Source organism: Ranitomeya variabilis, chromosome 3 (assembly GCF_051348905.1).
Source record: "Ranitomeya variabilis isolate aRanVar5 chromosome 3, aRanVar5.hap1, whole genome shotgun sequence".
NCBI classification, from domain to species: Eukaryota; Metazoa; Chordata; class Amphibia; order Anura; family Dendrobatidae; genus Ranitomeya; species Ranitomeya variabilis.
In genome coordinates, this window is record NC_135234.1 from 754472556 (window position 1) to 754499173 (window position 26618).

At 39.8% G+C, this 26618-nt stretch overlaps 1 protein-coding gene across 13 annotated transcripts in view; it reads left to right on the forward strand.

Moving 5' to 3' along the window:
* The window catches only part of DLG2 (discs large MAGUK scaffold protein 2), a 1278757-nt gene that overhangs the window by 923836 nt on the left and 328303 nt on the right, over positions 1 to 26618 (forward strand). For all 13 annotated transcript variants that reach the window (XM_077298627.1, XM_077298628.1, XM_077298639.1 and 10 more), the window contains one exon: positions 10144 to 10194. In XM_077298627.1, the coding sequence (XP_077154742.1) occupies positions 10144 to 10194 (51 nt within the window). The remainder of the gene's footprint in view (positions 1 to 10143; positions 10195 to 26618) is intronic.

Below are 26618 nucleotides of genomic sequence, written 5' to 3' on the forward strand. Positions count from 1 at the left end.
ATAGGGGCAGTGTTATAGTAGTTATATTCTTGTACATAGAAGCAGTATTATAGTAGTTATATTCTTGTACATAGTGGCAGTATTATAGTAGTTATATTCTTGTACATAAGGGCAGTATTATAGTAGTTATATTCTTGTACAAAGGGCAGTATTATAGTAGTTATATTCTTGTACATAGGAGCAGTATTATAGTAGTTATATTCTTGTACATAAGGGCAGTATTATAGTAGTTATATTCTTGTACATAGGAGCAGTATTATAGTAGTTATATTCTTGTACATAGGGGCAGTGTTATAGTAGTTATATTCTTGTACATAGGATCAGTATTATAGCAGTTATATTCTTGTACATAGGAGCAGTATTATAGTAGTTATATTCTTGTACATAGGGGCAGTATTATAGCAGTTATATTCTTGTACATAGGAGCAGTATTATAGTAGTTATATTCTTGTACATAAGAGCAGTATTATAGTAGTTATACTCTTATACATAGGGGGCAGTATTATAGTCTATTATTGCTGTCTGTCTGTGAAGTGCACATAGTACATCACCCAGCTTTGCGCATAGACTTTCCTCTGCTCCTAGCATTGTGATGGTATGTTCACCCACCCAGCTCTCCTGCTGTCTGTCTGTGAAGTGCACATAGTACATCACCCAGCTTTGCGCATAGACTTTCCTCTGCTCCTAGCATTGTGATGGTATGTTCACCCACCCAGTCCACCCAGCTCTCCTGCTGTCTGTCTGTGAAGTGCACATAGTACATCACCCAGCTTTGCGCATAGACTTTCCTCTGCTCCTAGCATTGTGATGGTATGTTCACCCACCCAGTCCACCCAGCTCTCCTGCTGTCTGTCTGTGAAGTGCACATAGTACATCACCCAGCTTTGCGCATAGACTTTCCTCTGCTCCTAGCATTGTGATGGTATGTTGACCCACCCAGTCCACCCAGCTCTCCTGCTGTCTGTCTGTGAAGTGCACATAGTACATCACCCAGCTTTGCGCATAGACTTTCCTCTGCTCCTAGCATTGTGATGGTATGTCTTTCAGCTAACCCCCAACTTACTCTGTGATATTTATGACCTTGTTTACTTAGGCTTGATTGTATGCATCTGGTCCACCCTTAATTCTCTGACCAAGATGAGCAGAGACCACTCCTCTCTGCTCCACACCTGAACGCACTTAGTTTTCCATATATTGCATAGCACAAGTCTGCTAGACTTCAGTCTGCAGTGTGATTTCTAGAAGTGTGTTCTAAAAGTGTGGATTACATTAGAATTAAAACCTGAATTAAACCTGATGGTAACTGAAGGTAACTGGCCAGTCACTGCGAACAATGTTTCTGTTTGTTGTCACTTTTACCCCTATAATCTTTCACTTTCTGCTACCTCCCCCAATCCCCACACCAAGTAAGGAACTGTTCATCTCCTCTTCAATCCTCCCCATCCATCTCACCTCCTCCTCAGAACTGTTCCTTAACATACAATCCTCTGTCTCAAAACACAGGCAGCCCCCTCATGCCCTCTCCTGCTCCCACCTGCTAACACTATCTCTGCTCCTTCTCACTGCTGGTGATATCTCTCCAAATCCTGGTCCTCCTCACCACATTCCCACAGTCATTTCTATCTCCCATCCACGCTCCATCACAAACTTCCGTAACCTCTCTAACCTTATACCCATTCGCCCAGCCCCCGCTTCCCCAGTCCCACTAACAGGAGCTCTGTGGAATGCTCGCTCTGTCTGTAACAAGCTTTCCTACATCCATGATCTTTTTGTTACTACCAAACTTTCCTTCCTCGCCATCACCGAAACCTGGCTCACCCCTTCTGACACAGCCTCTCCTGCTGCACTCTCTTATGGTGGCTTCCACCTTTCTCACACACCCCGCCCCAGCAGCAAGCATGGTGGAGGAGTTGGTTTTCTCCTGTCAGATAACTGCTCCTTCACCCCAATCCCACTGCCACCCTCTGTTACCCTCCCTTCCTTTGAGGTGCACTCTGTGCGCATCTACTCCCCCTCCAACCTCCAACTGGCTGTCATTTACCGCCCCCCAGGGCCAGCCTCCATCTTCTTTGACCACTTCACCACCTGGCTACTTCATTTCCTTTCTGCAGACATCCCCACTATCATCATGGGCGATTTCAACATCCCCATTGACACTTCCCTCTCAGCTGCCACTAAACTTCTATCTCTCTCTTCCTCCTTCGGCCTCACTCAATGGTCTTCTGCAGCCACTCACAAAGATGGTCACACACTGGACCTCATCTTCACCCGCCTCTGCTCCCTATCTAACCTCTCTAACTCACCTCTTCCTCTCTCTGACCACAACCTTATCACATTCTCATCTCTCTCCACTCCATGTCTAGAGTCCCCACCCCACAAACTTTCACACCCTCGCAGAAATCTTAAACACCTTGACCTACATTCATTCTCTGAATCCCTCCTCCCTCTCACAGACATAAGTTCCCTACACAATGCGGATGACGCTGCCGCTCTATATAACACCACAATAGCTGTAGCTTTGGAATCTGCTGCCCCACTTACACATACCAAAGCTCGCAAAATCAACAGACAGCCCTGGCACACCAGCCTGACCAAAGAACTGAGGCGAGCTTCCAGGGCTGCTGAGCGCAGATGGAAAAGATCCCACTCCAACGACCACTTAATCGCATTCAAACAGTCCCTCACTACTTTCAAGACTGCACTCGCCATAGCAAAACAAACCTACTTCTCATCTCTCATATCCTCCCTGTCTCACAAACCTAAACAGTTATTCAACACCTTCAATTCTCTCCTCTGTCCCCCAGCACCTCCTCCCTCCCCACTTATCTCTGCTGAAGACTTTGCCTCATTCTTCAAGCAGAAGATTGATAACATCAGAGACAGTTTTGGTCAACAAGCCCCAGAGCCCTTCCTCCCAACTTCCCTACCCTCCACCTCCAAAACCAACTACTCCACCATTACAGAAGATCAACTCGCCACTCTACTCTCAAGATCGCATCTCACCACCTGTGCACTTGACCCGCTCCCATCCCACCTCATCCCAAACCTCACCACAATCTTCATCCCAACCCTAACACATCTCTTCAACCTATCACTAACAACTGGTGTTTTCCCCTCAAGCTTTAAACATGCCTCCATCACACCTATCCTCAAAAAGCCTTCTCTTGACCCATCCTCTGTATCTAGCTATCGCCCTATATCACTTCTCCCCTATGCCTCAAAACTACTGGAACAACACGTCTACCTTGAACTGTCCTCCCATCTCTCTTCTTGCTCCCTCTTTGACCGCTTACAATCTGGCTTCCGGTCACACCATTCCACTGAAACTGCCCTAACTAAGGTCACCAATGACCTCTTAACCGCCAAGAGCAAGCGACACTACTCTGTTCTCCTCCTCCTCGACCTGTCGGCTGCCTTTGACACAGTGGACCATTCCCTATTATTACAGACCCTCTCATCCCTTGGCATCACAGACTTGGCCCTATCCTGGATCTCATCATACCTAACAGACCGGACATTCAGCATCTCCCACTCACACACCACCTCCTCACCTCGCCCCCTATCTGTCGGAGTCCCACAAGGTTCAGTCCTTGGGCCCCTGCTCTTCTCCATTTACACCTTTGGCCTGGGACAGCTCATAGAATCTCATGGCTTTCAGTATCACCTCTATGCTGATGACACACAGATCTACATCTCTGGACCAGATATCACCTCCCTACTAACCAGAATCCCTCAATGTCTGTCCACTATTTCATCCTTCTTCTCCGCTAGATTTCTGAAACTTAACATGGACAAAACAGAATTCATCATCTTTCCCCCATCTCACGTGACCCCCCCAACGAACCTATCCATTACAGTAAATGGCTGCCCAATCTCCCCAGTCCCACAAGCTCGCTGCCTCGGGGTTATCCTTGACGCTGATCTCTCCTTCAAACCGCATATCCAAGCCCTTTCCACTTCCTGCCTACTTCAACTCAAAAATATTGCACGAATTCGTTCATTCCTCAACCACGAATCTGCAAAAACCCTAGTCCATGCCCTCATCATCTCTCGCCTTGACTACTGCAACCTCCTGCTCTGTGGCCTCCCCTCAAACACTCTCGCACCCCTCCAATCTATTCTAAACTCTGCTGCCCGACTAATCCACCTGTCCCCGCGCTATTCTCCGGCCTCTCCCCTCTGTCAATCCCTTCACTGGCTCCCCATTGCCCAGAGACTCCAGTACAAAACCCTAACCACGACGTGCAAAGCCATCCACAACCTGTCTCCTCCTTACATCTGTGACCTCATCTCCCAGTACTTTCCTACACGCACCCTCCGATCCTCACAAGATCTCCTTCTCTACTCCCCTCTTATCTCCTCTTCCCACAATCGTATACAAGATTTCTCTCACGTATCACCCCTACTCTGGAACCCTCTACCACAACACATCAGACTCTCGCCCACCATCGAAACCTTCAAAAAGAATCTGAAGACCCACCTCTTCCGACAAGCCTACAACCTGCAGTAACCACCGATCGACCAAACCGCTGCATGACCAGCTCTACCCTCACCTACTGTATTCTCACCCATCCCTTGTAGATTGTGAGCCTTCGCGGGCAGGGTCCTCTCTCCTACTGTACCAGTTATGACTTGTATTGTTCAAGATTATTGTACTTGTTTTTATTATGTATACCCCTCCTCACTTGTAAAGCGCCATGGAATAAATGGCGCTATAACAATAAATAATAATAATAATAGTAGTTATATTCTTGTACATAGGGGCAGTATTATAGTAGTTATATTCTTGTACATAGGGGCAGTATTATAGTAGTTATATTCTTGTACATAGGATCAGTATTATAGTAGTTATATTGTTGTACATAGGAGCAGTATTATAGTAGTTATATTCTTGCACATAGGGGCAGTATTATGGTAGTTATATTCTTGTACATAGGGGGCAGTATTATAGTAGCTATATTCTTGTACATAGGAGCAGTATTATAGTAGTTATATTCTTGTACATAGGAGCAGTATCATAGTGGTTATATTCTTGCACATAGGGGCAGTATTATAGTAGTTATATTCTTGTACATAGGGGCAGTATTATAGTAGTTATATTCTTGCACATAGGGGCAGTATTATAGTAGTAATATTCTTGTACATAGGGAGCAGTATTATAGTAGTTATATCCTTGTACACAGGAGGCAGCATTATAGTAGTTATATTCTTGCACATAGGGACAGTATTATAGTAGTTATATTCTTGTACATAGGGGCAGAATTATAGTATTTATATTCTTGTACATAGGGGCAGTGGTATAGTAGTTATATTCTTGTACATAGGGGGCAGTATTATAGTAATTATATTCTTGTACATAGGGGCAGTATAATAGTAGTTTTATTCTTGTACATAGGGACAGTATTATAGTAGTTATATTCTTGAACATAGGGGCAGTATTATAGTATTTATATTCTTGTACATAGGGGCAGTGGTATAGCAGTTATATTCTTGTACATAGGGGGCAGTATTATAGTAGTTATATTTTTGCACATAGGGGCAGTATTATGGTAGTTATATTCTTGTACATAGGGGGCAGTATTATAGTAGCTATATTCTTGTACATAGGAGCAGTATTATAGTTGTTATATTCTTGTACATAGGAGCAGTATCATAGTGGTTATATTCTTGCATATAGGGGCAGTATTATAGGAGTTATATTCTTGTACATAGGGGCAGTATTATAGTAGTTATATTCTTGCACATAAGGGCAGTATTATAGTAGTAATATTCTTGTACATAGGGAGCAGTATTATAGTAGTTATATCCTTGTACATAGGAGGCAGCATTATAGTAGTTATATTCTTGCACATAGGGACAGTATTACAGTAGTTATATTCTTGTACATAGGGGCAGTATTATAGTATTTATATTCTTGTACATAGGGGCAGTGGTATAGTAGTTATATTCTTGTACATAGGGGGCAGTATTATAGTAATTATATTCTTGTACATAGGGGCAGTATAATAGTAGTTTTATTCTTGTACATAGGGGCAGTATTATAGTAGTTATATTCTTGTACATAAGGGCAGTATTATAGTAATTATATTCTTGTACATAGGGGCAGTATTATAGTAGTTATATTCTTGTACATAGGGGCAGTATTATAGTATTTATATTCTTGTACATAGGGGCAGTATTATAGTATTTATATTCTTGTACATAGGGGCAGTATTATAGTAGTTATATTCTTGTACATAGGGGCAGTGTTATAGTAGTTATATTCTTGTACATAGGATCAGTATTATAGTAGTTATATTCTTGTACAAAGGAGCAGTACTATAGTAGTTATATTCTTGTACATAAGAGCAGTATTATAGTAGTTATATTCTTGTACATAGGAGAAGTATTATAGTAGTTATATTCTTGTACATAGGAGCAGTATCATAGTAGTTATATTCTTGTACATAGGGGCAGTATTATAGTAGTTATATTCTTGTCCATAGGGGCAGTATTATAGTATTTATATTCTTGTACATAGGGGCAGTGGTATAGTAGTTATATTCTTGTACATAGGGGGCAGTATTATAGTAATTATATTCTTGTACATAGGGGCAGTATAATAGTAGTTTTATTCTTGTACATAGGGACAGTATTATGGTAGTTATATTCTTGTACATAGGGGCAGTATTATAGTATTTATATTCATGTACATAGGGGCAGTGGTATAGTAGTTATATTCTTGTACATAGGGGGCAGTATTATAGTAATTATATTCTTGTACATAGGGGCAGTATTATAGTAGTTATATTCTTGTACATAGGAGCAGTATTATAGTAGTTATATTCTTGTCCATAGGGGCAGTATTATAGTATTTATATTCTTGTACATAGGGGCAGTGGTATAGTAGTTATATTCTTGTACATAGGGGGCAGTATTATAGTAATTATATTCTTGTACATAGGGGCAGTATAATAGTAGTTTTATTCTTGTACATAGGGACAGTATTATGGTAGTTATATTCTTGTACATAGGGGCAGTATTATAGTATTTATATTCATGTACATAGGGGCAGTGGTATAGTAGTTATATTCTTGTACATAGGGGGCAGTATTATAGTAATTATATTCTTGTACATAGGGGCAGTATAATAGTAGTTTTATTCTTGTACATAGGGGCAGTATTATAGTAGTTATATTCTTGTACATAGGGGCAGTATTATAGTAGTTATATTCTTGTACATAGGAGCAGTATTATAGTAGTTATATTCTTGTACATAAGGGCAGTATTATAGTAATTATATTCTTGTACATAGGAGCAGTATCATAGTAGTTATATTCTTGTACATAGGGGCCAGTATTATAGTACTTATATTCTTGTACATAGGGGCAGTATTATAGTAGTTATATTCTTGTACATAGGAGCAGTATTATAGTAGTTATATTCTTGTACATAAGGGCAGTATTATAGTAATTATATTCTTGTACATAGGGGCAGTATTATAGTAGTTATATTCTTGTACATAGGAGCATTATTATAGTAGTTATATTCTTGTACATAGGAGCAGTATCATAGTAGTTATATTCTTGTACATAAGGGCAGTATTATAGTAGTTATATTCTTGTACATAGGGGCCAGTATTATAGTAGTTATATTCTTGTACATAGGGGCAGTATTATAGTAGTTATATTCTTGTACATAGGGGCCAGTATTATAGTAGTTATATTCTTGTACATAGGAGCAGTATTATAGTAGTTATATTCTTGTACATAGGGGCCAGTATTATAGTAGTTATATTCTTGTACATAGGGGCAGTATTATAGTAGTTATATTCTTGTACATAGGAGCAGTATTATAGTAGTTATATTCTTGTACATAAGGGCAGTATTATAGTAATTATATTCTTGTACATAGGGGCAGTATTATAGTAGTTATATTCTTGTACATAGGAGCATTATTATAGTAGTTATATTCTTGTACATAGGAGCAGTATCATAGTAGTTATATTCTTGCACATAGGGGCAGTATTATAGTAGTTATATTCTTGTACATAGGGGCAGTAATATAGTAGTTATATTCTTGCACATAGGGGCAGTATTATAGTAGTAATATTCTTGTACATAGGAGCAGTATTATAGTAGTTATATTCTTGTACATAGGAGCAGTATTATTGTAGTTATATCCTTGTACATAGGAGGCAGCATTATAGTAGTTATATTCTTGCACATAGGGACATTATTATAGTAGTTATATTCTTGTACATAGGGGCAGTATTATAGTATTTATATTCTTGTACATAGGGGCAGTGGTATAGTAGTTATATTCTTGTACATAGGGGCAGTATTATAGTAGTTATATTCTTGCACATAGGGACATTATTATAGTAGTTATATTCTTGTACATAGGGGCAGTATTATAGTATTTATATTCTTGTACATAGGGGCAGTGGTATAGTAGTTATATTCTTGTACATAGGGGCAGTATTATAGTATAGGGGCAGTGGTATAGTAGTTATATTCTTGTACATAGGGGGCAGTATTATAGTAATTATATTCTTGTACATAGGGGCAGTATAATAGTAGTTTTATTCTTGTACATAGGGGCAGTATTATAGTAGTTATATTCTTGTACATAGGGGCAGTATTATAGTAGTTATATTCCTGTACATAGGAGCAGTATTATAGTAGTTATATTCTTGTACATAAGGGCAGTATTATAGTAATTATATTCTTGTACATAGGGAGCAGTATTATAGTAGTTATATTCTTGTACATATGAGCAGTATTATAGTAGTTATATTCTTGTACATAGGAGCAGTATTATTGTAGTTATATCCTTGTACATAGGAGGCAGCATTATAGTAGTTATATTCTTGCACATAGAGACAGTATTATAGTAGTTATATTCTTGTACATAGGGGCAGTATTATAGTATTTATATTCTTGTACATAGGGGCAGTGGTATATTAGTTATATTCTTGTACATAGGGGCAGTATTATAGTATTTATATTCTTGTACATAGGGGCAATGGTATAGTAGTTATATTCTTGTACATAGGGGGCAGTATTATAGTAATTATATTCTTGTACATAGGGGCAGTATAATAGTAGTTTTATTCTTGTACATAGGGGCAGTATTATAGTAGTTATATTCTTGTACATAGGGGCAGTATAATAGTAGTTTTATTCTTGTACATAGGGGCAGTATTATAGTAGTTATATTCTTGTACATAGGGGCAGTATTATAGTAGTTATATTCCTGTACATAGGAGCAGTATTATAGTAGTTATATTCTTGTACATAGGAGGCAGTATTATATACGTTATATTCATGTACATAGAAATATTATAGTAGTTATATTCTTGTACATAGGGGCAGTATTATAGTAGTTATATTCTTGCACATAGGGGCAGTATTATAGTAGTGATATTCTTGTACATGGGGGCAGAATTATATTAGTTATATTCATGTACATAGAGGGACGTTTTATTGTAGTTAGATTTCAGCATATGCCTATCTGCCAAATGCATTTCTTGATCAAATTCTCCAACATATCCATTGTGATTGGCTGATCTTGTAATTTTTTAAAATAAGAAAATAGGCTTTGACTCAATTGTCAGTACTCGGAAAACCTTGTTCGCTGTGGAGGTTCTGTTCATTTTTCTGAATCGAAGTGCACTTCACTAAATTCTGAGCCATTTCTGTGACCATTGTTTAGTAATTTTCTTTCATTATTCTTTTTTATTTTCTGTAATTCTATATATCGTATTGTTTTGTTCCCATTTTGTAACATGTTATATTTTTTTTTATAAACACTGCCTATCTTTCTGGATTAAATATAAAATGTAATAGTTCTATTCCTTTTGCTCTGTAAACCGCCCCCCTGAAACCATACACTATCTGTGATTGATATCCAATCTCCCCGTATAAAAGATTGTTAGTGGCAGCGAGTAACCGTTCCTTGTTATGTTATTACCGGCTGGTAGTGACTGTACCAGGGTATATACATATATTCCATGCGTTGTAATCAGAAGTTCCTCAATGTCCGGCATAGTAGTGGAGCAGCCGTGTCCTCGTCCATCACTCGTCAGTCAATTGTGTAATTGTGCTGATGATTGGAGGCAGTGGAGTTGTGTAATCTGTGGAATTTTTTTGTTTTTTTTAGATTAACGGGTCAGAAATTGAGTACGAGTTTGAAGAAATCACATTGGAACGGGTAAGTGGTGCCATTTGTTTGATACAGTTTGTATTTTCTTCTTTTCTCTAAATTGGAGTTAAATTTTTGACATAATGAAGTTTAAGAGATGTGCCTTAGCACTATAATGTGTAGGAAAGTTGCTAAAAATAATGGAAATTCCAACAAATATATCAATCTGGCTCATCTAGGATCCTACATTTGTCCCAGCGTGGGAGGCATGTATATATATGTATAATGCCATACAGCTCTCATGTGAGATTTAATAGCACAGACATTCAGGAAGGACTATCATAGCCAGTATAAAAACCGTGGCAGGGAATGCAGCAGCCATTTTCTGCTGAATCTGGATTGTGTTAAGATGTCAGAGCTCACAACTTTAGCCATAGAGATAGGGAAAAGGAAGCCGTAAAAAAAAATGAAGAAACGAACAGAAAGGGTGTGACAGTTCAACAGTGAAGAAGATCAGTGAGTCAGGAAAACAGATTCATTTTCTACACATCTTTTCAGGGCAACTGGAGTAGTTTTGATTTATTGCAAATTACGATACATTTCCTTGGAAAATTTAGCAAATTTGAATAAAAAAAATGTGCTCAAAATAAGTAAAATGTCAATTTCTACCTCTGCATTAGTTTACTAGTAAATTTTGAACTACTAATATTTTATTTTGTGGTTTCATATATTATGTTACATTGTCTGGCTGGAAGTCAGTGGAGTCATTATACCATTTGTGTACCACATCGCCTTTCTGTGTGATCTCGGTGCCTGTCAGTTCGTGAATACCAATAGTCGTATTACTATTATTAATGGTTGCGTCAGGATATGCTACATTTTCGGCTTCTAACTACAAATGAATCTTTAGGGCGATGAGCTGTGATGTTGAAAGTTCCTTTGTGATTGTTAATTCCTTGCAGTAGCCGGATTCATTTGGTTTCTTTTTGCATTTGTGGTCTCTTAAGCACTATTTTGTTCAGCGCGGTAATTGTTCACGATGCGCTGCATTTATGTTACACTTTTATTAGTTTTATTCTGTATGTGCTGGAGTGAAGTTTAATGTATAAGGCTGGCATGCAAGATTTCCCCAGTTTTGTCCTAATATTCAAAAGTAAAGGAAATTTAAAGGAATACTAAACCTAGAAATAAACTTTTAGAAATAAACTTTCCAAAGGTAAACAGTTAAGGGGCAGGGCTTAGACAAGTGGGAGGATATAACTATGTTTGTATAATGGTAAGGATGGCACCCCTGCGTGGTTCACCGTCCATGCAGGGATGCCGACATTCTCTCTACTCCGGACACTCGGCGTGGTCTCTGTCGTGGTCCCTGCTTCCTAGTCTGTACACGTCGCACAGGCTTCCCGGCGGCACACTCAGTGTGCATGCACGCTACTCTATTCTTAAAGGAGCAGCATGTGCACTTTTAAAATGCCCCCAGCCAATTGCTGGGAGGCATCTTGTATATAAGGCACTCTCTCCAGTAGGAAGGTGCCTGAGCAACCCCTGTAGTTCCTTGTCCTAGTATCCTGTGTAGTTTGTTTGTGTACCTGTAAACCTGTTTAGTCTGAACATTACTTTGTATCCTGACTTGTCTGAATTTGAACCTGAAGCGACTTTGGTGGTACCTGAACCTGAAGCCTCTTCGGTGGTACCTGACGTCACACTTGCGGTACCTGAACCTGAAACCATTCCGATGGTACGTGAACCAGCAATAGTGTCTCCTCAGGTTAGTTCTCCTGAGTCCGTACTGTCGGAGCCTGTTCCAGTATCCAAATCCAGCTCTGCCGGTGACTCCTTGTCAGTATCTGTACTGCCCGCTGATCCAGAACCTATATTTTCTGAACAGTATCCAAAGTCCTATCCTGCCAGTTCCTCCGAGCCCATATCCGTATCAGAGAACCTGACTCTTGGGGTCAGCATCTGTGGTACCGAGGACTGCCTAGGAGTGGTACCTGGCAGATACCTGCAGTTCAAGGGCTGTCACTCACAATACAGACAGCCCAGCATGTCCCTGATTCTAAAGAGAGGATGAGTTGTCACTCACTGCGTCCCTAGGACACCGTGAGTGGTGGAATCGCGACACAAGTAATAGGTCCTCTTCAAGGCACAGGAAAGGATAGAGACTGTGCCTTGTGCAGCAGTATGTCACATGCATTGTGCAAGCTCCAGCCCACTGCAGGAGAAAGAATATATTAATGAGAGGTAATGCTCATACATCTTCTGCAGGAGGCAACTTTGATGAGGTTTAGTGACAGCTGTGGAATACACAGAAAGGGCTATGCTAAGGTGCATTTGAAAAGCATGGGAGCTGCACTAAACATTGGGAGAATTTGCAAATGTGACACTGTATTAGCCATTTCACTAACAATAAATACACGGCTCGTACATAGTTTTGTCTTCTGTGGTAACATAATGCGAAACTTGGACTATAAGACAGATGAAGACTTGACACCTTCCAAATGTACTGCTGGAGAAGGATTTAATCGGTACTACAACAAATCAATTTTGGAACAAATCAAGCCAGTCGTCGCTGGAAGCAAGGATCACCAAGCTACGACTTGTCTACTTTGGACACATCATACGAATAGAGCAATCACTGGAGAAGGCCATCATGGTCATACAAAGAGAGCAATTACTGGAAAAGGACATCATGGTCATACAAAGAGAGCAATTACTGGAGAAGGACATCATGGTCATACAAAGAGAGCAATCACTGGAGAAGGATATCATGGTCATACGAAGAGAGCAATCACTGGAGAAGGATATCATGGTCATACAAAGAGAGCAATCACTGGAGAAGGACATCATGGTGATACAAAGAGAGCAATTACTGGAGAAGGACATCATGGTGATACGAAGAGAGCAATCACTGGAGAAGGATATCATGGTCATTCAAAGAGAGCAATTACTGGAGAAGGACATCATGGTCATACAAAGAGAGCAATCACTGGAGAAGGACATCATGGTGATACGAAGAGAGCAATTACTGGAGAAGGACATCATGGTCTTACAAAGAGAGCAATCACTGGAGAAGGACATCATGGTGATACAAAGAGAGCAATTACTGGAGAAGGACATCATGGTGATACAAAGAGAGCAATTACTGGAGAAGGACATCATGGTGATACGAAGAGAGCAATCACTGGAGAAGGACATCATGGTCTTACAAAGAGAGCAATCACTGGAGAAGGACATCATGGTCTTATGCAGAGAGCAATCACTGGAGAAGGACATCATGGTCTTATGCAGAGAGCAATCACTGGAGAAAGATATCATGGTCATACACAGAGAGCAATCACTGGAGAAAGACAGCATGGTCAGAAGAATAGAAAGAACAAGGCGAAGAGGAAGACCAGCAACCTGATGACTTGGTACTATCAAGATAATGGTGGAGATGACCCTGATGGACCTATCTAGGCATGCACAGGATCGATCTTCCTAGAGCATTCATTCATCAAGTTGACATGGCTCCAGACTGAGCCGAAGTCAGATATAAAACAAAAACACAAAGCGATGTATTAGGTTCCTTCATGCACAGATTATCCTTAGCACAAAGAAAAAAACAGTTTTAAATAAATGTTACAGAAAAAAGAAAGTGTCCTCACTTTTTAGAAAGTCAAATTCCCGTATTCTCCAGCGTTTTTAGGACTGATAGAAAATCTATATGTCGCCCTTTACGTAAAAGCAATCTCGCTTGGAGGAAAACGTTTGATCTCTGTCTTGGGACAATATATATTATTGCAGCCATCCTTTTAGCTTACAGTAATTATCAAACCAGAGTTTCCAAAAGCGACTAATGAGCTTAAAATGTATAGTCTCAGAGACGAGTATTGAGAGCTGAATGTCATACTCCGGGACGCACGGTGCGGGTAATGCGAGGTCGTAACGAATTGGGTCACGTTAACAAAGTATTAGTTAATTGTAAATAATTTTTGTCATAGAAAATCATGATGAAAATATAAACATAATGTTATAACAAAAATTGTAAGAAACCTAGAATAATATAGTATCATTATAGCATCTTACAGACAGCAGACGGCTCATGTACAAGAATAGTCCATTTACAGGCTTACACTTGACTTTATAGATGTGCCCACCATTACTTTTTCAGAATTTGGATAAGAATGCCAATTTCTCAGCAAATTCAGTCCATTGTCACGACATGCTAATAAAACCCATCTTGCAACAAAATATGTCAAATTTGTGATATATGAAAATTTTTTAGCTCAGTCCCAAAAATTCAATCTAAACAGACACAAAGCAGCCACAAGTCGCAGCAAACCTCTGTGCAATCGCAAAGTTTGCACATAAGATGAGTTAGTAGTAGCAGCTTTCACAATGATCTGTCGACAGTGGCGGAAAGTAAAGCAGAGTGCTCTCATCGCAAAGTAAAGCTGCAGTAGTCACATAAATGGTTGTTCTCAACCTCTTTCTTCAGAAGCGGACTGCTCTCTTGCCTCTTGATCTTCTGGTTTCCAGGTCCGGTACGCTCCTGAAGACTGACAGATCAGGGCAAATTTGGTTGAACCATTGGAATAAATTGTGAACTCTACCTTGTTGCAAGCAGAGGCAGATTTGCTTCTTTAGCATCAGAGAAGCATAGGGCACTAAAGCTGTGTGGATCCAGCTCTCGAATTCTCTAACACAAAGAGCCTGTAACCACTGCACTCATTACCTAGGAGAAAGACACAGGTGACCGGTAAGTAAGCAACAAACATTAAAATAAAAAATTAAAAATCTCTCCTTTCTTGAGGACATACAGGATTTTTAATAAGAGTCAAATTAAAAAGTTGTTAGTTTTTACAAGCACTTTTGCAATTTTACCCATTTATGTTTGAGATAACCCTTTTAAGAGAGGCACATTTCTTAAATTGTGTCCTTAATGGACAACTCAAAGCAATATCGGCTATAGTGCCCAGATGCAATACAAGAGGACAAAAATGTGTCAGTGTCCACAGAACAGAGCCCCCTGAACACATTCAATTACCGTACACACATAAGAGAACTAAATTGGTCAGTCTTAAAGGAAAAAGACTCGAGCAGACTGATATATTTGGGGAAAAATCCCATACAACTCTGCATTTATCCAATTAAAATCTGCTCATTCTGGACTTAAGAGTCAGGGGGGCGGTCCTATTTAGCAGGCGAATGCCTTCTCTGTATGAGTGTGCTTATAGAGATAGCTGTCAATCACTGAGTAGTACCGCCCCCACAGAACTAGCAAGACCAAAATGAGGTGTGAAAACATAAATGACTAGCGCTACTGAATAGTTTTAAATAGAAATTTATTACCAACCTCATTATGGTACAGAACATGGTTTGCGCGGAGTGGACCATATTTTCACAGGTTCCTTTTAATTGTTACTCAAAAAGTAATGCCACCATATGGGAGCCACACCATTCTAAGCATCAGCCACACTTTAGAAAATATAATGTAATGGTCACAACAATGCCCCCATAACCACAGTACCCCAATAATAGTACCCAACACAGTATGTGCTACGTCCATAAGTATCAATAACAATACTAAAGATGAGCACATCTGTTCAAATCTATCCGAATTCACCTCATATCTTCATAAAAATTCAGATTTGCACGAATTTGAATATTTTTTAATCTGATTCTAGCCACCATCTTGGTAAAGGTCCAGGAAGGGGTTAAAAATTAAGTAAACTCTCACCTGGTCATCACTCATCCGCACAGCCCTACTCTGGTCTGGTCATGCTATTCGGTCTCTGGTATCTTTGGTATCTTCTGGCTTCCGGAATCTTTGACATCTTTCTGTGCCCGTCATCTTTGTCACCTTCTAGTGCCTGGCATCTTCAGCTAACATCCCTCATTGACTAAGCCATGACGCCTTGACGTCCTGCTCCTCACACAACATGACATGATGACTTGTGCAGTGGTCTAGTCAGAGCAAGAGAAGTCAGGTTCTGAAGATGTTGAGTGCCAGGAGTGTCATGATCCAGATCCAGACTGGGTTTGAGTCCTGCTCTCCCCTTTTCCCGGTCAGGTTTGCTATTTATCACCGCTGCATCCTGCAGGTGGTGTCAGTTATAGTTCTGCCTATGGCGACAGTAGCTGATTCTGTTACACCCTGACTTCTCCTGCTGTTATTCCTGACTCGACCCATGTCTGTATTATACGCTGCTCCCTGTCCTGTCTCTGTGTGTCCCCTTTGTGTTTCGACTTCTTGGTACTTGAACTTGGCTTGGACCCTGACCTGCTTTTGTCTCTTGTCTTTGGCATATCCGCTACTGACCGTTATTGATCCCTTGGCTTGTCTCTGACCCTGAGTTTGCTTATTCCTTCGGTACTGCTTTACAGTCTTGGATTTGACCCGGCTTGTTTTATTTGTCTGCCACCTGGTGGTAGCTTTACTGCTGCACGGCATGTCTGCTTCACCTCTCTCCAATCTATTGCCACCTAGTGGAGCTAGCTTCTCCCTGCATTGCAGCAGCGTGATAAGAAGATGCCGAAGATGGCCTAGTGAAACTGGGCCATTGACCTGACCAGTGACGATGACCAGACCAAAGAAGGTCTATGCTGCAGGACAGACGAGGACCGAAAATAATTTCTTCCTTTTTTGCATGTTTGTTATGCTTTGGAGTCTACAGAACCACAATGTAAATCAAATTTGAATGTTGGCAGATTTGCTCAAGAACACAAGTGCCGTAAATCTCCCTTTACAAATTTAGGGACCGACTCATCAAGACTGATTTTTTGTATACTAGTCTTGAAGATCTAGGGTGCTCTAAAGAAAGGCTTGCGCCTCTGAGAGGATTTGGCGCTTTTTTCAGGTGCCGTGCGCAACCTTAATTTCTATACTTGTGTCATGGACTTTTTTCCTGCACCAATTTCTGTTGAATTTGTAGTGCCCTGCTACAAGTTGGCTGCACTGCCATTGAAGCACCAAAAGTTGCTGAACTTTCACAGAATTACGAGTTGCACAAAAATGTTGTGCAATTTCAGTTTTCTGGCACAATTCACCTCCTATCCTAAATTGGTTGTCCACCAAACCTATAGCCAGCCAATTCCCAGAAGTCCATGAATGGCCCGTGGCCACCGGATGCAAGCACTTAAATCATCTCTTACCTTCCAAAATTCCTGATTTGTTGGCCTGGTGCAATATCTTCCTTGTGGGATCATTTGCGCATGGTATTATACCAGGTCTACTAATTAGAAGGTTCCTGCTGGTAAACAATGGCCTACTGACTTTGTCACTGGACTCGGGTCTCGCGAATCCAGATACTGGGCTCCAGAAGATGTCGCAAGATGTAAAAAATGGCCCAGTGAAGACCAAACCGGTGAGCAGACCAAATAAAATGACTACCACAGTGGGGCTGTGCGGACAGGTGATGACGAGATGAGAATAATTCTTGTTCATGTCTACCACCCAAGGCCAGGAGACAATCTTTCTGGTCCATAGGGCTAACATGTAGCCGAAAGCTACCAGACCTGGACATTCAGTAAAATATTTCCTGCCTGTCCCAGTAATGATGACCTGCTGGCTTCTCGGCATGTGCATCTTACGGAATCTACAGTGAGACGATGATTGTATCTGTCAAGTAAACACGTAAATAACAGACGTGAATATTCCTATCGAGCTAATTATGAAAGTGATTCTCCCAGCACAGGACTCATTATTAGTCATGTAGCAGTAAATCAGATGTATGCAATGCACGGGAGGGACAGGAACAGATTTGGGAATACTTTGTGCATCAGCGTAAGGAAACAAGCCCTGCAGGCCAGCACACTCTACCTCCTCAGTAACAAGTCTACGTGATTCTCCTACATTATTCATCCCATCCCCCCACGTACTTTATACATTTTCATTTTTTAGATCCATGTTTTTTTGACATTCGCCGCTGCCCTTTCAGGATGAATATGTTTTATAGCAACTTATCTTAACATTTCCATCTTGTGAGTTGTTAATAACCCAATTAACATGTAAAGGCCGACGCCGAGAGAATCCTTAATCAGACAATTCATAAGGAGCCCTGTCTCATGTTATCACCGTCCCATATGAATAGTTAATCTCCAGTCTAGAAAAATGGAATTTATGTGGTTATAATGTAACTCTCATTGTGCCTTCATCATCAAAGAGACTGAAAAGGTACAACGTACACGTACAGTATACGGGCTCTAAGATACGAGGGGCCCGGGTAGTAGGAAATGGACCTTATAGTACATACAAAAGAATCACAAAATTATAGTAGTTATATTCTTATACTTACAGTAGGAGCAGTATTATAGTAGTTATATTCTTGTACATAGGGGCAGTATTATAGTAGTTATATTCTTGTACATAGGAGCAGTATTATAGTAGTTATATTCTTGTACATAGGGGCAGTATTATAGTAGTTATATTCTTGTACATAGGGGCAGTATTATAGTAGTTATATTCTTGTACATATGGGCAGTATTATAGTAGTTATATTCTTGTACATAGGGGCAGTATTATAGTAGTTATATTCTTGTATATAGGAGCAGTATTATAGTAGTTATATTCTTGTATATAGGAGCAGTATTATAGTAGTTATATTCTTGTATATAGGAGCAGTATTATAGTAGTTATATTCTTGTACATAGGGGGCAGTATTATAGTAGTTATATTCTTGCACATAGGGCAGTATTATAGTAGTTATATTCTTATACATAGGAGCAGTATTATAGTAGCTATATTCTTGTACATAGGGACAGTATTATAGTAGTTATATTCTTGTATATAGGAGCAGTATTATAGTAGTTATATTCTTGTATATAGGAGCAGTATTATAGTAGTTATATTCTTATACATAGGAGCAGTATTATAGTAGTTATATTCTTGTACATAGGAGCAGTATTATAGTAGTTATATTCTTGTACATAGGAGCAGTATTATAGTGATTATATTCTTGTATATAGGAGCAGTATTATAGTAGTTATATCCTTGTACATAGGGGCAGTATTATAGTAGTTATATTCTTGTACATAGGGGCAGTATTATAGTAGTTATATTCTTGTATATAGGAGCAGTATTATAGTAGTTATATTCTTGTACATAGGAGCAGTATTATAGTAGTTATATTCTTATACATAGGAGCAGTATTATAGTAGTTATATTCTTGTACATAGGGGCAGTATTATAGTAGTTATATTCTTGTACATAGGGGCAGTATTATAGTAGTTATATTCTTGTACATAGGAGCAGTATTATAGTAGTTATATTCTTATACATAGGAGCAGTATTATAGTAGTTATATTCTTGTACATAGGGGCAGTATTATAGTAGTTATATTCTTGTACATAGGGGCAGTATTATAGTAGTTATATTCTTGTACATAGGGGCAGTATTATAGTAGTTATATTCTTATACATAGGGGCAGTATTATAGTAGTTATATTCTTGTACATAGGGGCAGTATTATAGTAATTATATTCTTGTACATAGGACATAGGAGCAGTATTATAGTAGTTATATTCTTGTACATAGGAGCAGTATTATAGTAGTTATATTCTTATACATAGGAGCAGTATTATAGTAGTTATATTCTTGTACATAGGGGCAGTATTATAGTAGTTATATTCTTAATACATAGGAGTAGTATTATAGTACTTATATTCTTGTACATAGGGGCAGTATTATAGTAGTTATATTCTTGTACATAGGGGCAGTATTATAGTAGTTATATTCTTGTACATAGGAGCAGTATTATAGTAGTTATATTCTTGTACATAGGGGCAGTATTATAGTAGTTATATTCTTAATACATAGGAGTAGTATTATAGTAGTTATATTCTTAATACATAGTAGCAGTATTATAGTAGTTATATTCTTAATACATAGTAGCAGTATTATAGTAGTTATATTCTTAATACATAGGAGTAGTATTATAGTAGTTATATTCTTAATACATAGTAGCAGTATTATAGTAGTTATATTCTTAATACATAGTAGCAGTATTATAGTAGTTATATTCTTAATACATAGTAGCAGTATTATAGTAGTTATATTCTTAATACATAGGAGTAGTATTATAGTAGTTATATTCTTGTACATAGGGGCAGTATTATAGTAGTTATATTATTGTACATAGGAGCAGTATTATAGTAGTTATATTCTTGTACATAGGGGCAGTATTATAGTAGTTATATTCTTAATACATAGGAGTAGTATTATAGTAGTTATATTCTTGTACATAGGGGCAGTATTATAGTAGTTATATTCTTGTACATAGGGGCAGTATTATAGTAGTTATATTCTTAATACATAGGAGTAGTATTATAGTAGTTATATTCTTGTACATAGGGGCAGTATTATAGTAGTTATATTCTTGTACATAGGGGCAGTATTATAGTATGTACAGTGGTGTTCAAAAGTCCTGCATATGCGTGAAGAAAACTATATGTTTCATACTTCTGCAGCTCTACAGTGAAACTGGTGGAACATACATGTTTTTGTAATCCCTCATTGTATGCCATACTCATTTTTGAATGTCCCAAGTGTATTAATTTTATGGCATGCGCATTTTTGATAATTTTTTTTACAGCATAACCATACCTACACCAGTACAGTGTGTAGAATGGTGAACAGGTTTCTAAGTTCATTAACTTCCAATGCAAGTTCACACAGACTTAAATTTTACTTTTTATGATTTATTATTTTTTATTTAATTCAGAGTCCTGAAAAGGGCCTCTTGAGTGCATCTTTAGTTTCTAATACTTTATTGGCCAGCGTTTGCTCTTGAGCACCAGCTTGCATCTCTGTGGCATTGAGTGAACAAGCTTCTGCAGATGTTCATGAGTGATGATGTGGTTCCAGGCCTGTATCAGAGCCTCAATCAACTCACTCTTGGTCCTTGGCTGTTTTCTAGATATCTCTAATGATACCTTGTGCCACAAATTTTCAATTGGATTGAGGTCCGGGGACTGAGCTGGCCAGTCAATAGTAGCCACCTTGTTCTTCCAACACCATTGGCTGCCATACAGCCCCAGACCATTACTTTCATCGGATGTTTCACAGAGAAGCTCAAACACTCTGGCTTGTACTCTTCATGTGGGAACCTTCTCACATAAGACTTGCCATCATTTCCTAAAATGCAAAAAGTGCTTTCATCACTAAATAGCACTTTTTCCCACTCCTCCTTCCTCCATTTTAAATATTTCAATGCCCACAGTTTTCTCCTTTGTCTTTGTATGGCTGTCATCAATGGCTTCTTTCGGGCCTTGCACCCTTTCAATCCTGCTTCCAAACATCTCTTCCTAACAGTTGATGTTGCTACCTCAATATTGCACTTTTCTTGCCATTCTCGCAGAAGCTGAAGAGAGGTGAGCTTTCGATTGGCAAGGATGTTCTTATCAGTACTCTATCCTCCCTTTTAGTTGACTTTCTGGGCCGACCAGATCTGGGCCTGTCCTGGGTAATTCCAAGCTGCTTATGTTTCTGCAAAATTCTTACGACTATACTCTGATAACAGCCGACCTTCCTTGCGATCTGGGGGCCAGTATAACCCTCTTCATGTAGCACCACAACTCGCACACGATCCTCCGCTGACAAAAATCTGAAGGCTCCCATCATAAAACTCTACAGTATGATTCACTAGATAGACCAACAGATAAAACAAACAAACAAAGCAGCAGATGTGATGCAATGTAATGCAATGTGATTGGCTGCCATATCCAGGTTATGATTGGTCACAAGAACCTCATCTGTGATTGGCTAATTTTGGATCTGAAGCTGTACAATATATAGTTGTGCTTTCAATTCCCATATTGTTGCAATAATTTCAGGCAAAACTGCTTCAAAAGCTAAAAATATTACAGGGAGAGAATGCAAAATTGTATTCTGAACAAAACCATATATAATATGTCATATTAGCATCGAAGATATTCGACAGAAAACGTTTAAAACTTGAAAAATCAATTTATCCTATGCCTATGCAGGACTTTTGAACACCACTGTATATAGGGGCAGTATTATAGTAGTTATATTCTTGTACATAGGGGGCAGTATTATCTAATATATAATTGCCTAGAATACTACTTCCTGCAATTTGTGCCAACTTCCGTGGCTTTGTCCGGAGCTAATGTCCGGAGCTAATGTCCGGAGATAAGTGACGTCACCAGTGTCCTACACCCAGGCAGAGCACAGGGGCCCCAGGCAGCATATGGGGCCCCAGGCAGAGCACAGTGGCCCCAGGCAGAGCACACACCAAATCGGAGGCCGAGGGGCCCCGCCAACCAAATCGGAGGCCGAGGAGCCCCGCCCACCAAATCGGAGGCGGAGGGTCCACACCATCCAAATCGGAGGCCGAGGGTCCCCGCCCACCAAATCGGAGGCCGAGGGTCCCCGCCCACCAAATCGGAGGCCGAGGGTCCACACCATCCAAATCGGAGGCCGAGGGTCCACACCATCCAAATCGGAGGCCGAGGGGCCCCGCCCACCAAATCGGAGGCCGAGGGGCCCCACCAACCAAATCGGAGGCCGAGGAGCCCCGCCCACCAAAAGTAAGTGCGGCCCCAAAAGTAAGTGCGCCCCCGGGTGCAAAAGTAAGTGCGCCCCCGGGTGCAAAAGTAAGTGCACCCCCGGGTGCAAAAGTAAGTGCGCCCCCGGGTGCAAAAGTAAGTGCGCCCCCGGGTGCAAAAGTAAGTGCGCCCCCGGGTGCAAAAGTAAGTGCGCCCCCGGGTGCAAAAGTAAGTGCGCCCCCGGGTGCAAAAGTAAGTGCGCCCCCGGGTGCAAAAGTAAGTGCGCCCCCGGGTGCAAAAGTAAGTGCGCCTCCGGGTGCAAAAGTAAGTGCGCCCCCGGGTGCAAAAGTAAGCGCGCCCCCGGCCCCGGGTGCAAAAGTAAGCGCGCCCCCCAGTCCCGTGTGTGAAAAGTGCTGCTGTAAAGCTGGTAGCGCTGTTCAAGCACCATGTATTTCCTTCAGGAAATGCCCATCTAATATATAATTGCCTAGAATACTTCTTCCTGCAATATGTGCCAAGAAAGAACATACCAATATACATAGTTATTGATACATATTATTTATTATTTACATTATTGTTCTTAAGCAAAGAACCGTTGTTGTGGCATTTGCCACAACACGCAAAGTTGTTGTCTGATGTCTTTCATCACTCCCCTCATAAGCATGTTCATGGATCCTGTGTAACTGTACCTTAAATAACAAGAATTGTCAAGAGCTGGTGAGTGCAGCCATTTTTTGTTCTTTCTTACTATTATTTATTAATTGTATTATTCTTACATTTGAATAAATAAAGTATATATGGATTCTAGACTCCCGATTCTTTAGAATCGGGCTGCCATCTAGTAGTAGTTATATTCTTGTACATAGGGGCAGTATTATAGTAGTTATATTCTTGTACATAGGGGCAGTATTATAGTAGTTATATTCTTGTACAGAGAAGCAGTATTATAGTAGTTATATTCTTGTACATAGGAGCAGTATTATAGTAGTTATATTCTTGTACAGAGAAGCAGTATTATAGTAGTTATATTCCTGTACATAGGGCAGTATTATAGTAGTTATATTCTTGTACATAGGAGCAGTATTATAGTAGGTATATTCTTGTATATAGGGGGCAGTATTATTGTAGTTATATTCTTGTACATAGGGGCAGTATTATAGTAGTTACATTCTTGTACATAGGGGCAGTATTATAGTAGTTATATTCTTGTACATAGGAGCAGTATTATAGTAGTTATATTCTTGTACATAGGGGGCAGTATTATATTAGTTATATTCTTGTACATAGGAGCAGTATTATAGTAGTTATATTCTTGTACATAGGGGGCAGTATTATAGTAGTTATATTCTTGTACATAGGGGCAGTATTATAGTAGTTATATTCTTGTACATAGGAGCAGTATTATAGTAGGTATATTCTTGTATATAGGGGGCAGTATTATTGTAGTTATATTCTTGTACATAGGGGCAGTATTATAGTAGTTACATTCTTGTACATAGGGGCAGTATTATAGTAGTTATATTCTTGTACATAGGAGCAGTATTATAGTAGTTATATTCTTGTACATAGGGGGCAGTATTATATTAGTTATATTCTTGTACATAGGAGCAGTATTATAGTAGTTATATTCTTGTACATAGGGGGCAGTATTATAGTAGTTATATTCTTGTACATAGGGGCAGTATTATAGTAGTTATATTCTTGTACATAGGAGCAGTATTATAGTAGTTATATTCTTGTACATAGGGGGCAGTATTATAGTAGTTATATTCTTGTACATAGGGGCAGTATTATAGTAGTTATATTCTTGTACATAGGGGCAGTATTATAGTAGTTATATTCTTGTACATAGGGGCAGTATTATAGTAGTTATATGGATCGCCCCCACAGTAAGGGCAATGGGGTACTCGGCACCGGGTCCTTCGGTTCGGGGGATGTCACTGTGTCACGACCCAGTCCGTGGCCCTTTGAGGGCCGTCCAATAAAGGAATAGAGTCTTTATGGTTTTGGGAAAGGTCTTTAAAGGGGAAGTTCGTGACGCCACCTGTGGTATTCGGTCAGGGTGACCGACGCTGCTTAGGGGTCCACTGGGGTGATGTGATGGCAGCTAGAGGGTATACCTTCCCACAGGTGAAGTGTATCCCAGGGCTTCCCAGAAGTGTAGGTGGTGATGGTGGACGATGTGAGGCACAGTGAATATAGAGGACACAAGGTTGCAGTCTCTTTACCTTTTACTGGAGGCTTCAGCATCCACAGTCCAGGGTACAGACCACAGGGCAGGCAGAGTCCAGCCGGTCCGAAGGCAAATCCAGAGTCCCCTTATCCAGGTGGAAATCAGTAGCCTTCCTACTAGCGCCTGTGTGTTGTAGTACCTCCCTGCTGAGCAACTCGGTAAGGTCCTCACAACTCTCTTAGATGTTCTAGATGTTATTTCTTCCTCTCTGTCCCCCAGATGGTATGGATAGGACAAACCCGTATGACTGATGGCCTGAGGCTTGTTTATAGGGACCCTAGTGTCGCCCCTCTCCCACAATTTGCCTCCGTGTCTTCTTAGGTATTAAGGTCGGGCAGCCAAATTGGAATTGACTGTCCTGCCGGTCTCTGAAGTAATGCGTACAGTCAATTACTCCCTCGGTGTTCCGGCCACCAGCTACGCGCCTCAGAAGAAGGCAGCCTATTTCAGGGCAGAACTCCTGGTGATTTCTCCTTGTGCTGTGACTTTGTTTCTCACCCTCTACAATACAATTATCTTTGTGTCTTTTCTTAGGATGCTGCCGCACGTGGGGCAGGCGCAGCTCCGTAGCTTTCTATCTTGCTAGGCCTCTGTCAGGATCCCACCCCTGTCAGGGACCCTCTGTCTGCAGCTCTGATGTTCCTCCTTTCCCCCTGTCTGCCTGACAGGTGTTGCCTGGGCAAAGCCAGCCAGCGTGTCTCACTTTCTATCCAGCTCACCAGTTATACCCTTCTGTGAGGAGTGCCCTAGTTGATAGGAGCAAGGCTCCCCCTGGTGGTCTGGAGTGTGAAGTGTGGTCTATGGTTTGTGATACCTGGTAGGAAGATCTCTTTTATTGCCATCAGACGTAATATCACTCCCCCTGGTGGAAGAATAATATTACTGCAGCAACCAGGACTCTGGGGCGCTGCATATATTCTTGTACATAGGGAGCAGTATTATAGTAGTTATATTCTTGTACATAGGGGCAGTATTATAGTAGTTATATTCTTGTACATAGGAGCAGTATTATAGTAGTTATATTCTTGTACATAGGGGCAGTATTATAGTAGTTATATTGTTGTACGTAGGGGGCGGTATTATAGTAGTTATATTCTTGTACTTAGGAGCAGTATTATAGTAGTTATATTCTTGTACATAGGGCAGTATTATAGTAGTTATATTCTTGTACTTAGGAGCAGTATTATAGTAGTTATATTCTTGTACATAGGAGCAGTATTATAGTAGTTATATTCTTGTACATAGGAGCAGTATTATAGTAGTTATATTCTTGTACATAGGAGCAGTATTATAGTAGTTATATTCTTGTACATAGGGGCAGTATTATAGTAGTTATATTCTTGTACATAGGAGCAGTATTATAGTAGTTATATTCTTGTACTTAGGAGCAGTATTATAGTAGTTATATTCTTGTACATAGGGGCAGTATTATAGTAGTTATATTCTTGTACATAGGAGCAGTATTATAGTAGTTATATTCTTGTACATAGGAGCAGTATTATAGTAGTTATATTCTTGTACATAGGGGCAGTATTATAGTAGTTATATTCTTGTACATAGGAGCAGTATTATAGTAGTTATATTCTTGTACATAGGAGCAGTATTATAGTAGTTATATTCTTGTACATAGGAGCAGTATTATAGTAGTTATATTCTTGTACATAGGAGCAGTATTATAGTAGTTATATTCTTGTACATAGGGAGCAGTATTATAGTAGTTATATTCTTGTACATAGGAGCAGTATTGTAGTAGTTATATTCTTGTACATAGG